Raw genomic sequence first — 15,098 nt, forward strand, 5'->3', positions numbered from 1 at the left:
GAGAGAGAGAGAGAGAACAGAAAAAAAAAAAATTCTTCATAGTCTACCTAATCCAGTAATTTGCTAGCCAGGCAGTCTTCAGCGACGATTGACTAAGAGCAGTTCCAGAACAAAGAAGAAGAACAACAGCACGCCACAAGCTTATTACAAGAATTACCGAAATTAATATATCAACACACTACCGTGCTTAGTACAAGAGTACTTGGTAATCCTGTATCGCTTAAATTAAGAGACTAAATGTGGACATCTTTTCAACAACAGAATTCGAATATTAATTTATCACAAAATTTAAACATCAATTCACCATCTTATGTCTATTATATCTAATCTTGGTGTATGACCTCTGTTTTTAAATTTAAAAACTAGTTAACTAATTTATAAATATTAGAAAAATTAATTAAGTTAGTTGCAGATAAAAAATGTACGTTGATTTTCTTAAGATGCTTTTATTATTTGTATTGAAAAGTACCTTCTGATCAACATCTTTTATTATGCAGGGGAATTGCAATTAAATTTTAAGTAAGGTATTTAATTATCCTAAAATCTGTTAACAACCAAAAAAACATGCAATGGCAAGTTTTATTATAAGAAATAACAACTAGTTTATGGAGTTCACTTGTTATTGGGCTTTTAAGGTAATTAAATATCTTCTTTAAGACTAGGTTGCTATTTCCCAAAAGATTATAAATTTAAGAGAGAATTGTAATTAAATCTCACTTAAGGGAATTAAATACAAAAAAGTCTCTTGAAATCATAAAATTATTTTAAAGTCTAAAAAAAATTTTTGTAATAAATTTTATTTGTTTAATTACCAAATTATCCTTCTTTTTTTTTTTTAAGTTTGCATTGACAACTGAAAGGGTAGTGATTAAGAACTCAAGATGCAAAGATTGACAACTATCACGACTGGTTTGACAATACATTTTCTCAGCATATCACACCCTAAGTTGTCAAACCAGCCGCGATAGTTGCCAATCCTTGCATTCTGAGTTGTCAACCACTGTTTTTTTAGTTGTCAATGCAAACTTAAAAAAAAAAAAGTAATTTAGTAATAAACAAATAAAATTTATTGTAAAAAATTTTTTGGGACTTTAAAATAATTTCATGATTTCAAGGGACTTTTTTTATTTAATTCTATTAGGTGGGACCTAATTGCAATTTTTTCTAAATTTAATAACAAAGTATATTATGATTTTATGTTTTATATTAGAATAAAAAAAACTCATTTACTAATTGGTGTGAAATGAAGAAGAAAAAGAAGAAGGTATGAGATCGAAGAGAAAGGAGAATAAAGAAGAGAGAAACTTGACTGTAAATTCAATATCCAAGTCTGATATGAGTAGAATGAAAACCTGGGTCTACTTATAATAAAATAATAATAATGAAAATAATAATAACGACTAACCCTCATAATAAAATATTAAAATACTAATAAAATCAAATAAATTCTAAAATAATGATAAATCCAAATATCTTAAAATTATAATTAACCCATAATTATTTCTTATCCCATGTTTCATCACTAATCTTTATATTTAGGATTAAAGGTAATATTTTTTTTTACAAATGCAAATATTTTCTTATTAAAAACAGAATTTAAATATTAATTTATCATTTTTTTTTCATTAGATCCCAGCTTCCCGTAAGTGGATTGAAGGTAAATTTGGATTGAACCCTCACCACTTTATGGGGCATCACGCGCGGATTGAAGATAATATTTTTATTTTTATTTTGTTACAAAGATAATATTGAATAAAGAAAAGAATGATATTTTATCGTACGGAGGGACTTCAAGCCGATTATTAGGTATTTGGGTTCATGGGAGCGCCGAGCCAGATATGTGAGCCACGGATTCTTTGTCCGGTTGGCATGGACCTGAGTTTCCCACTAAATATGTATGGTTTAAATTTATTATTTCTATATTTTAATATTTTTAAGATATAAAAAACCAAAACAAAAATAATCTTCAAACCTTTTAAATTAAATTTAAATAGCTTTAATATTACTAATCGTTGTCCAAACTTTCAGTATCATTAGGTTATACTTGAGTTGAGCACTCTTGAACTTAATTGGTAGTAGTTCTTCCAAGGTGGTTTTTCCGTTGACAAAGGTTTGAATTTTTAAATTTGGTTAAGGTGAATCATAGTATTAAAATTCAATTTGATCAAACCAGTAAAACCAATGAATGAGATCCTTAGCTAGCATTAGAGGTGGTAATGCGGGTTAGCCGTGCGGATACGGGCCAGCCCGCTAAGGTGCGGGCCGCGGGCTGGCCAAGGCAGGTTGGCAGGTCAACCCGCCTACATATTCTTTTTTTTTTTAAATAAAAACTATTATTATTAATATAGGTTGAGCTTAATTTGAAATGTTAAAATTAGGTTTCAAATCTTGAATTTGAGTAGTGAGTTATGATAAAATAAACTGAAGATTAATTTATAATTTAAGAATATATTTTAAAAACTAATATATTTTTATAAATAATTAATTTAACTAGTTTTTTATTCAAAGTAATTTAGTTTTCTTATCCAAATTAATTAATTTAACTAGTTTTTTTATTCAAAGTAATTTAGTTTTCTTATCCAAATTAATTAAGCAGATATTTTATGTATAAATGTATAAGTATCACATATTTATTTAATTTTATAAAGGCTTTTATAGTGACACAACAAATAAACGAAAAATAAAAGATGGACGATGATCTTCGTATAACTACACACAGAATCACAAATATATAAAGTGTTTAATTACTTATACAATGATATGAAAGAGGTAATGTTTAATTGTTCATGTGGAATTTGAGGGTCAAAATATTTTAACTATATTAGAAATTATATGAAAAATTAAAAAAAAAAAAAAAAAAAAGCGGGTCAGCTCGCCAAACCCACCAACTAGCCTGCGATGGAGCGGGCTCAAAACGATACGGGTTGAAATAGCCCGCACCTTAGCGAGCTGGCATATTGTCAACCCGAGCCCGCTTTTTTTGGCGGTTGGGCCCGCGTATTACCAGCTTTAGCTAGCATGATCTATTTGTTTATGAATAGACTATGCTAAATGCTAAATTTTTTACCAAGCCAAAAAAAAAAACAGAATTAGATGCAACCTCCAAACTTGGCTAAAGCACCTAGCAAATACATGAAAACAATTTTCATAAAATATATTCACCGTGTGTGTGTGTGTTTTTTTTTTAGGTGAAATATTTTGGTATTTTCATCTTTATTTTTAATGTTTGGACAAGGTGCTTGAATCATGAGGGTATTTTAGTATTTTCATGGGACAGAGGTGGTCCCATTATTTACGATTTGCTCGAGTCTTTCTTAGTAGATCCAACTAACCATTAGTAAATCTGGAATAATATAAACGTGCTGAGACTTTGCATGATCAATCAAATTTATTAATAATGTTTTTACCACAAATTTATTAATAATTGAAGTCGGTTAACAACTTCAGCTCAAAAAAAAAAAAAAAAAAAGAAGAAGTGGGTGAGCAACTCACATAGATGGGCCCCACTTGACAATGCTTACCAATCTTTGCTCATTAATTAATTGGAAGCTAATTTCTTTGACTTTTTCCTGGAAATCACGTGTTCACGAAAAATAGGGCGTGCTTCACTCTGCTATGAGGCCCTAATAGTTTATCTTAATGGTGAGAATTTTCGTCCCTTCGATGTTTCTTTTATTAGATTTAACGTTATTCACATGATACATTTCAATTAGACCTAGAGAAATAATTTAGTATCGTTAAAGATTTATTCTTTATTTTGATAATAATTTAAATTTAAATCAGCATGATCATATTCACGAAAAAAATATTTTTGAACCTTGGATCACACTTTATTTTTTGCAATTAATTTATTGTGATAAAATATAATAAATTATTACATTAATTAGATTATGATAAAGTGATGGGAAATTCCAAAAAAACACTATAAAATTACTATTTTTAATTCAGGCACCTAACATTCTAAAATGATCAAAAAAAAATCCAAATTAGAATTTTGAAATTTAAGAGAAATGAGAAAAATGTCCCTTTATTAATTCCGTTGAGAAAACATGTTGTTAGTCCCAAATCAAGACCTGTAATTTCACAATCAAGATTTATAATTTTCAGATGAATTGTTGTCTTTTTTTTAATTGATTCACATATTATTTGACATGTTATTCATTAAGAAAAAACATATTAATTTCAAATCAAGACTTGTAATTTCATAATTGGGATTTATTATTCCCCAATAAATTATTGTCATTTTTAATTGATCCACATGTTATTCCACGTGATATGTATCAAGAAAAACGTGTTGCTAATATTAAATTCAGACTTGTTATTTTACAATGAGACTTGTTATTTTAGATGAATTGTTATTCATAAAAGGACATTTTTATTATTTTTCTTGAATTTCAAAATTTCAATTTGTGTTTACTTCATTCTCTATTATTTTGAAGTGTTAGGTGTTAGAAATGAAAAGTAATTTCAAAATTCTTTTCCTCAAATGTTTTCTATAGTGACCACTAATTTTATTTATTCAGTTTTTGTTGTGATAACTAACTAGCCCATTGTATATCTTGCCAAGAGTTGAATTTCACAACCTCATGCTTAAAAAAAGTTTCGGTGGAAGTGAATTATAACGCTCCAACTTATTTATTTATTGAGTTGAATTATGTATATACATATTTTTATTCTAATTAAAAATATCAGGAGTTTTGTGTTGAGCCAATATGATTAAAATGTTGGAAAAATGACAAAAAATATCTGTTAAATTTTTAAAAGATAAATAGATTGTGCTGACTATTTTTGTAATAGTCTTAGTATGTCAAAATCTGTCAAAATCACTTATTTATCATTTTAAAATTCACCATGTATTTTTTAACCATTTTTTCCCAACAAGTTATCTCTTTATCTTACTTCTCTTGGTCCTATATATAATATTTTTTTTTGGGCCAAAGTTCTTATATATAAGATATAAATAATCAAATTATGTGTTGGATAGTTAAAAATAATAAATATGTAAATAATCACATTTTATTTTTGAAAAATATCTTTATTTATAAGGAGAAAGTGAATAAGAAATAGAGAATGAGGGGTATAAGAAACAATCAATGGAATAAGATAACATGCAATTGACAAGGCCAGAAATAAAATAAAAAATGATCAAAATTGCAGACCCCCCCTAAGAGCATTTTATATTTTAGGAAAAACTATTTTGGAAGTACCTTTTTTTTTCATTTTCAATTTGATACTTATGTGTTTTTTTAATTAAATCTTAATTTTACTTTATTGATATTGTTAATCTTGCGCTAAAACTGAAAATGCCAATAGAACAAAGTTACAAGGCTAATATTACTAAAAAAATTAAAGTTAAATGATTTAATTAAAAGGAAAACACACACATATACCTAATTAAAAATTGAAAGAAAGTATAGGTGCTCAAATCCTTAATATAAAAACTAAATAATTAATTTAAAAATATTAAAAAATTAGTTAAGTAAGTTATTTGTAATAAATCGATGTTATTTTTTCTAAAATGTTCTTATTAATCATGTACAATCAAACTACCTATAGATGAAAATTTTTGAATAAACATAATCATCATAGAGATTTTTTTTTGGTGGATAGAATCATAGAGATTATTTGAAGATAAAATGGATAAATATTAAAACAAAATAAATTGAGATCTTATATTTAAAATCAAATTTAATTTCCAACAATTTCTTATATTAATGACTAGAGGTAATATATAAAACCATTTCTTTCGCAAATTATATTTTGTATAGAGGACTCGAGTACTCCTGTTTCATTACCTCTTCTCCAAATATCCCGCTACCTTGTTAGTTTTATTTTATAATAAGATATGTTAAATCTTATTTTTGAAATTATGTTTTCATTTATTTTTCATAATATTTATTTTTTATTATATTTATTGAATACAATAAGTGTGTACTATAAAATTTATACCATACCACAATTTCATCTGGCACCGTACCAAACCACAATATTCTTATATTCCATGCAATATCTAAGCATAACATCTAATTCAAGGTAAATATTGTTTCTAATATTTAAACGTGTAACAACACATCCAAAACAAACTATGTAATTAGTTCGACCCATTAGATAACACATAAGAGGCTTAGGGACTCAATCCCAAGCCATATGAAGCCTCAGATAACACATATCTAATAATTACAAATATTAACTGAACAGTTTGAACTTCAATTACACATTTACTAAGACCAAAAATATTTTATAAAAATAAATCCTAGTGCCATTTAACCCAGCCAAACAATCATACAAGAATGAAGTTCTAGCAAGATACAGACTAAGTGAAGATAACCAGTATTCTGTAGAACCCGAAACACACCAAGAATTTGAATGCATAAATAATAGTGAAACTAGGTGCTAATCTGTCATTGTCATGAGACAAATGGCTCATTCTCATTCCACTTGTTGATGATCTGCAGAAAAATCTCATTCCAAGTGTCTATAGGACCAGGCAAGCACCAATGAACACAATCATTCTGGACTCTGTCTTTAGCCCCATTAGCAAATGGAAAAGGATACATGTAAGGACCTGGATGCCCATCTGGCCTCATCAAAGCCAGTTTGGTCACATCCAATGCCTCCAATTTCAAAACCCTTCCAAAGTTTTCATTATAATTAGCCTTAGCAGCTTCCACTTCTTCAACCTCAACCTTCCTTATATCAGCATTCATCCCTTCAAGCTCCTTCTCTTCCTCTTTGAATGGCTCAGTCTTTGGACATGCCCCAGCTTTATCCCACTCACCTTCAAAATGTGCAGGAGGAAATGTTGTCACTATCACTTTGATTCCATCTTTACCATCACTACCACGAACACCACTTCTTTCAATTATGCTCTTAAGGGTAGTCCTTAAAGCCTTTCTCAACATATCATAGAATTCAATTTCAGTGTGATTCAAACCAGGACAGTAATGGCAGCCTAACACTGAGCCACCCTCATAGTAAACAGCAGGAAGCAGAAACCAGTGACCTATTGAAAGCACCATCAAATCCATTTGATTTAGATCCCTTGCCCATTTCTCATCGACAAGATCTAAGAAAAGTTCATTATTCAGTCTTGCGCTTGATTTCTCAATCCCTTTTACCAGAAATGGAGACCAATACAGCGACACAGTAATGTTGTGAGAATCAAAATGCCATCTGCGAAATTTGTTTTCCTCCCCATTGCTATAGACCAGATTTGGGGTGGAAACAGTGGCTAACATACAGAGAAGTGACTCTAATTGGTTTCTAGCCAGGGAATCACCCACAAAAGATAAGTGTTTATGCTTGAAAAGTTGAATAAAAGATTGGGGTTTAAACCTGGGGAGATTGCAGCGTGTGGGTTTCCATCTCCAATAGAGATAGCCTATGTCAGGTCTTCCGTGGCTGATACAGTTCTGGCCTTCCTTGATTATTCCGCAGGTCGTACCGTTGTATAAAGGGCCTCTTCTGTCACGGACCCATTTGCCATTGAAGTAGTCACATGAAGTCTCATTGGGTCTTTCCTCTTCTGCAATTCAGCAACTGTTAAGCAAGAAGAACAAAGATAATGAAATGTTACTAAACAAAAATAAACAATGAACCCTCTTTAGGGTATCCAAATCCTTCGTCGAAGGTTGACAAACAACTCTAAAACCCTTGGTAACTCATGAGGAGAGGACCTATGTTAAACTCCCTAGGAGAGGATTAAACCATCCCACACAACTAAGCACATTACACTATGACCCTTCAACAAACCCCAAACCAACTACTGGGCTAAGATCTTAACTAATCAATAAACTTTAATAGTCAATTTGGCAACACATAGACTAATCATGGTGTAAACTTGCAATATTAATAATACGGTGGAGTGAAGTGAATTAAACCAATCACAATGACAAAATATTTTTTTCATTGTACTCATCTTCATCAATTTGACTTCAGTTTATGTGCTGACCCAAGCCTGCTTATTTCTTCCCTTCCCCCCTTTTCTTCCTATAAAATACAACTTTCGTATTTTGGTTCAATTCAGTTTCTCCCTTTTCAGAGATCTGATCAAATCAAAGTTAAGTCTTACAAAATAGAAGAAAAAACTAATCCAACACAAGGGAGTGTAGGAAATAGAATAATATGGAAAATAATTCTCTTGTATTTCATTGATCAGAATATACACATATATATACAAGTGAGAGGAGCCTCTGCATTAATGGCCCATTATGATAATATCATATCCTATCAAATCCTAATCATAATTACATAATATTTACATATCAAATCATATCATATCTCTACACTCCCCCTCAAGTTGGAGCATAAATGTTAAGCATGCCCAACTTGTCACACAGATAGTCAACACGAGTCCCATTTAGAGCTTTAGTGAGAAGGTCGCCTAATTGATCACTAGAACGCACATATCCAGTGGAGATGAAGTTCTCCTTAAGCTTGTCTCTGATAAAATGACAATCAATCTCAATATGTTTGGTACATTCATGGAACACAGAATTGGAGGCTATATGTAGGGCAGCCTTATTGTCACACCACAACTTTGCTGGCAAAGTGGTTTTGAGGCCAACTTCCTTTAATAGCTGATATATCCAGATTATCTCACATACAGACTGTGCCATAGCTCGGTATTCTGCCTCTGCGCTCGATCTGGACACCACATTTTGTTTCTTGCTTTTCCAGGACACCAGATTCCCGCCCACAAAGACACAGTATCCTGTAGTAGACCGTCTCGTGGCCTTTGATCCACCATGATCTGCATCACAGAAGCACTCAATGTCTGTATGGCCATGATTTTTGTATAATATCCCACGACCTGGACATCCCTTCAAATAATGTAACACGTGCTCCAAGGCTTCCCACTGTCTGACAGTCGGGGATGCCATGAACTGGCTTAGTACACTGACTGGATAAGTAATATCCGGACGAGTTACAGTGAGATAGTTTAACTTGCCAATCATTCTCCTGTACCTCTCAGGATTCTCAAATGGTTTGCTCTTCTGAGCCTCAAGCATCCGTTTCTCATCATCAAGAGAATCATCGAGTGGTATGCTCCCATCAGCGTCAAGGAGTGGGTTGTGAACCATAGGAAACTTGGTCGGTGCTGCTCCCAACTTTCCAGTTTCCTTCAGGAGGTCAAGAACATATTTGCGCTGTGTCAGTAATATGCCCTTCTTGCTTCGCATAACTTCAATACCTAGAAAGTATGTCAGAGAGCCCAGATCCTTCGTCTGAAAGTGGGAATTAAGAAAGGACTTGAGGGACGAGATGCCCGAACCATTACTGCCTGTGATCACAATGTCATCTACATATACCACCAAGAGAATCATGCCAGCCGCTGTTCTTTGATAAAATACAGAATGATCGCACTTGCTTTGGCTCATGCCAAATTTCTGTACGACAGTACTGAACCGGTCAAACCATGCACGAGGGCTTTGCTTCAAACCATACAAGGACCTCTTAAGGCGACATACTTTCCCATGCTCCCCCTGAGCAACGAACCCAGGTGGTTGCTCCATATAGACCTCTTCATGAAGATCACCATGTAAGAATGCATTTTTAATGTCTAATTGATGTAGATCCCAATCATAAGTAGCAGCCAGAGAGATGAACAGACGGACAGATGAGAGCTTAGCAACAGGAGAAAAGGTTTCGGAATAGTCAATGCCATAGGTTTGTGCATAACCTTTAGCCACAAGGCGAGCCTTAAGGCGGTCAAGTGTGCCGTCAGCCTTAGTTTTCGGAGTTAACACCCATTTACATCCAATGGCCTTTTTACCCGCCGGTAAATCGACCAGGGTCCATGTACCAGCTCGATCAAGGGCCGCCATCTCCTCTTCCATTGCAGCACGCCAACCTGAGTGGGCCAAGGCTTCACGAATAGTTCTGGGCACAGAGATAGTATCTAGGGAGGCAACAAAGGAACTGGACACAGGAGACAAGCGGTCATATGAAACAAAGGACGAAATAGGATGGGCACAAGTACGTTTACCTTTGCGAAGGGCAATGGGTAGATCAAGAGAGGCATCCGGTCTGGAACAGGAGGTGTCTCAGGATTAGGGTCAGAACAGGTTCAGTGTTGCTCAACTCAGGATCTGAGGGCGAGGCGGACCAGGGAGGAATAGAAGCTGGCGTGGCGGTAGTAATCTCCGTTGACCGTTGTGTATACACATGATCAAAGGGTTGAACGAGTGCGGGAGCGGGTGCTTGCGACGACAGTGATGGTGAGGTGACAGAGTATATTAGAAGGTCATCCTCCTCCGCAGGTGGAGCAGGTGGGGAAGAATGCGAGAAATATGGTGTGGACTCCTGAAAGGTGACATCTGCAGATACTAAATAACGATTGAGAGTAGGTGAGAAACAACGATAACCTTTTTGGACCCGAGAGTATCCAAGGAAGACACATTTAAGAGACTTTGGATCTAACTTTGAAATAGATGGCCGTACATCCCGCACAAAACAGACACACCCAAATATCTTAGGAGCAATAGGGAACAAAGGCTTAGAAGGAAAGAGGGTAGAAAAAGGAGAGTTACCATCAAGAACAGAGGAAGGCATTCGGTTAATAAGGAAGCAGGCAGTGGAGACCGCGTCAGCCCAAAATGGTTTAGGAACCTGCATTTGAAACAAAAGTGCACGGGCCACCTCAAGTAGGTGGCGATTTTTTCTTTCTGCAACACCATTTTGAGCTGGTGTATCGACACAAGACGACTGATGAAGTATACCATTTTGAAGCATGTAAGATTGGAACGAAGCAGAGAGATATTCTTTAGCATTATCACTTCGTAAGGTGCGAATAGAAACATTAAATTGAGTTTTAATCTCAGCACAAAAGGCACAAAAATGGGAAAACAATTCAGAACGATGTTTCATTAAATATAACCAAGTTGTCCGGGAATAATCATCAACAAATGTAACAAAGTATTTAAACCCTGCTTTGGACTCTACAGGACAAGGACCCCAAACATCAGAATGGACTAACTCAAAAGGGGATGAAACCCGTTTATTGACACGAGACACTAAAGGAAGACGATGATGCTTGGCAAACTGACATGACTCACAATCTAAAGACGACAAATGCTGAAATTGAGGATAAACTTTCTTAAGAGAAGATAAAGACAAATGACCCAATCGACAATGAACTTCAAAGGGAGAATGACTGCTAGCGCAAGCTACCGCATGAGACACCCGATCATCCAGTATATAGTGCCCGCCAGATTCATAACCTCTACCAATAATCCGCCTCGTCAAAAGATCCTGTATCAAGCAATGAGAAGGAAAAAGTGAGACCCAACAGTTTAGTTGACGGGTGAGTTTACTGGGAGATAGGAGATTAAAAGCAAGTTTAGGAACATTTAGCACAGATGACAAACGGATAGAGGGTGTGGGATTAACAGTGCCAGAACCGAGAACTTGAGACTGGGAACCATCAGCGATGGAAACACTTGACGGATTGGCAAAAGCATTATAAGAGGAGAAGAGATGGCTGTTACCTGTCATATGATCAGTAGCCCCGGAATCTATGATCCACTTTGAGGAAGAAGAAGCAAGGGCAGTAGCATTATTACCTGTTGTAGCTGCGGCACTCACAGACGGTGTAGTAGATTTTAACTGGGCATACTCAGCAGCAGAAATCGTGACTGTGTCACTGGCTTGTGTAGCCACGTGGGCAGAGTTATTCCGTTGCTGTTTATTCTGAAGTTTTCGACATGTGCGTTTTGTATGCCCCGGTTCTTTGCAGTAATAACACACTACCCCACTGGAGTCAGAAGGGGCTCCCCCTTGCTTCGAACCACCACGGGTAGGCCCCCCGCGGTTATCAATAGGACTACGAGTCTCATAGGTGCCCTTACTGAGCAAGGCACTTGTAGGAATACTAGCAGCTGGTGGCAAGAGATTCTCAGCTCTCATTACTCTGGAAAACACATCTTGAAGGTCAGAAATTTCAGATCCGGATAAGATTTGAGACCGAACTGTGTCGTACTCAGGTGGGAGACCAGTAAGAAAGCTCATAATAGCCATTTGCTCCCGTTGCTTATGCTGAACCTTCAAATCAGCAGTAAGAGGCATTAACACATTCAGTTCTTCATACATCCTTTTAAAGTCCATAAAGTAGGCTTTGAGAGGACGATCCTGTTTTTCAGAACGATAGAAAGCTTTGCAGACCTCGTAAACACGAGAGATATTTCCTTTTCCTGAATACAAAAAATCTAAATAATCCATTAGTTCCTTAACCAATTCACAGTGATTAATAGAGGGAATAATCTCACTGTCAATGGAATTACGGATCTGGAAAAATAGCCGTGCATCATCCCGCAACCAGGTCTTTTTGGAATCAGTTGTTGGAGGATCATCAGTCAGATGGTCTTCCTTCTCAATGCTCCGCAGATAGAGGCGAATGGTTTTACTCCAATCCAAATAATTTACCCAAGTCAACTTGTGATCAGTAATTTTAGTAATAGTTGGGACAAGCTCCGAGACAGATTTAATTTCCGCCATAGATGAAGTGCACTAACCAAAGGGAATGCGAAAGAGTGTTACACAGGAACACAAAGCACGATACCTGGATTACCTAATGAATACCAAGGCAGTGAAAAGGCCAACAGCTACACAAGGAGCTGCAAACAGAACTGAATTGCACAAACAGCGTGCCGGAGATGCGCCAGAAACGAAACAGAACGCCAGAAAGTAATAAACCGTACGGACGCCGAGTGAACAGTGCAGAGCGCACGGACTGTACGGACGCCGCCGGAAAGTCGATGAACAGTGCAGGCGTACGGACTGTACGGACACTGTACGGACGCCGAGTGAACAGTGCGGCGGCGGTACTGTAGCAACCGAAAATTAACACCTAGAGAGAAAATTCCCACGCTCTGATACCATGTAGGAAATAGAATAATATGGAAAATAATTCTCTTGTATTTCATTGATCAGAATATACACATATATATACAAGTGAGAGGAGCCTCTGCATTAATGGCCCATTATGATAATATCATATCCTATCAAATCCTAATCATAATTACATAATATTTACATATCAAATCATATCATATCTCTACAGGGAGGAAGTTGAGAGTTATCATCAATGAGTTGTAACTTTGGATCTTTTCTTTGCCTCACTGTAAAGCACCACGCCCATGATGGTATTCTCATAACTGTCACGGGTTTTTGAATATCAAAACTGAAACTACAGCAGCCACAGATGCCTTGGCATTTTCCAAATAAGCTACGGAGAACACGGAAGCAAGATCAATGCTGCCAGTGGAGCCATAAATAGAAGCAAATTCATGGAATGAAGTTTCTGTGACTCAGGGGTCAACAATATCCCCAGAACCATAGACTTCAAGGCACGTCCAGCAGCAGAACCAACACAAACCAAGAATCCAAACAAGTGAAACAAGGGCTCGCTATTGCTAGGCACAACAGTCCCGGCCAAAAATAAAAAAGGCAATAAAGCCAAGTACGCCTCGGCAGACTCTTTCTTGCAATTAACCAAGAAAGCGAAAAATCGCAGTGAAGGACGGCGTGGTGGCGCCGACTGATTGGGTAAAAGAAACCGGAGGGTACCTCAATGAAGGATTGCCGCAAATGAAAGGAAAGAAAAAAAAAAAAAACAAAAGCATTGAGCAAAGATCTTGAAGACCTGTTATCTAGAGTGAATCAAGAAACACTGTAGCGCAGCTAGCACCGACGAGAGCGCGAAGGCGACCTTGTAGCGAAGCTTCAACGGCGAGTAGGACGGTATGAGGTGCTTGTGCAGACGCCGTCGCTGCTCCCAACACGAACGGCGGACAGCCGCGACGGCGGCCAGAGGTGAGGACAGAGATTACGGCGCAAGCATCACTGGTCAATACGCAATCCTTTCCTCATGCTTTCTCTTTGCTCTCCTCCTTGTACTATTGAAAATTGATAAGTTGAGATTATATTGTAAAATTATTATTTTTAGGGAAAATTACTGTAGAGTCCCACAATAGAGAATTTACTACTGAAAGGTCCCATGAAATCATAAAATGTATATGAGGTCCCAAGAGACTTTATAGCAAAAAATTTCAAACGTACAATTACTTTCTTGCTCTTCTGATTAAAGAAAGAAACTGAAGCACACGATTGAGAGAAAAACTCCTATCAGTTGTCATCTTCATGAAATCCGCCGCCGTCTCATTCGTGTCCATTCTTGTGTGTTCCGACAGCTTCAATCTCCGGCGAGGTCTGTCAGTGTCTGCTCAGTACATTGTCGCTCGCTGCTCCGCACTCCGTCGGTCGCTGGTTCGCACCCCACTACCAGCGAGCCTCGTGGGTTCCATCATCGATGACCTTCGCACCCCACCGCCGGCGAGCCTCTCTCTCTTGGTATACCATATTGATATTATCTATTACTGGTATATTTAGGTGAGGCGCTTCTAAGTTTCAGAGCAACAGTTGGCTATTGTGTAAGTTGTATTATTTAAATTTCGAAGTAATGTTGGCTATTGTCAATTGTTGTGCATAAGTTGTTATTACAGTGATCGAAGGTTGTCATTAACGACCCCATGACCTGTCCTGTTATGTAGGATGGAAGACTTGTGTAAGTTGTATTATTTAAATTTCGAAGTAATGTTGGCTATTGTCAATTGTTGTGCATAAGTTGTTATTACAGTGATCGAAGGTTGTCATTAACGACCCCATGACTTGTCCTGTTATGTAGGATGGAAGACTTGTGTAAGTTGTATAATTTAAATTTCGAAGTAATGTTGGCTATTGTCAATTGTTGTGCATAAGTTGTTATTACAGTGATCGAAGGTTGTCATTAACGACCCCATGACCTGTCCTGTTATGTAGGATGGAAGACTTGTTCGAAGGTTCAGATGCATTGTCCATGTCTCCACCCAATGTGTTTAGTGAAGACCCACTATCATTGCCATGTGGTTCAGAAGTGATGTCAACCCCAATTTCGGAAAGGAATTCAACAAAGTGAAAGGGTCTGGTTATTGGAGAAGGATAAATTTTTCCTAATGCAGTAGCCCTTAGACAAGCACTATATAGGTACAGCATTGCTGATAAGTTTTCATACAAATTTGTTTGGCCCATTGCGAAGGTTGTTAGCCACTTCTCTTCGGGTT

At 36.2% G+C, this 15,098-nt stretch overlaps 1 protein-coding gene across 1 annotated transcript; it reads right to left on the reverse strand.

Annotated features, from left to right (window-relative positions):
* Positions 1 to 6,381: 6,381 nt before the first annotated feature.
* Positions 6,382 to 7,532, reverse strand: LOC114728236 (protein ALTERED XYLOGLUCAN 4-like; the record flags this gene model as incomplete). The annotated part of the gene is made up of 1 exon (XM_028915108.1): positions 6,382 to 7,532. A coding segment is annotated over one exon (1,125 nt), but the record flags the coding sequence as incomplete, so codon positions are not given.
* Between the last annotated feature and the right edge of the window lie 7,566 nt (positions 7,533 to 15,098).

This window comes from Neltuma alba, unplaced genomic scaffold, assembly GCF_004799145.2.
Source record: "Neltuma alba isolate B1F8T4 unplaced genomic scaffold, ASM479914v2 tig00012525_pilon, whole genome shotgun sequence".
NCBI classification, from domain to species: domain Eukaryota; kingdom Viridiplantae; phylum Streptophyta; class Magnoliopsida; order Fabales; family Fabaceae; genus Neltuma; species Neltuma alba.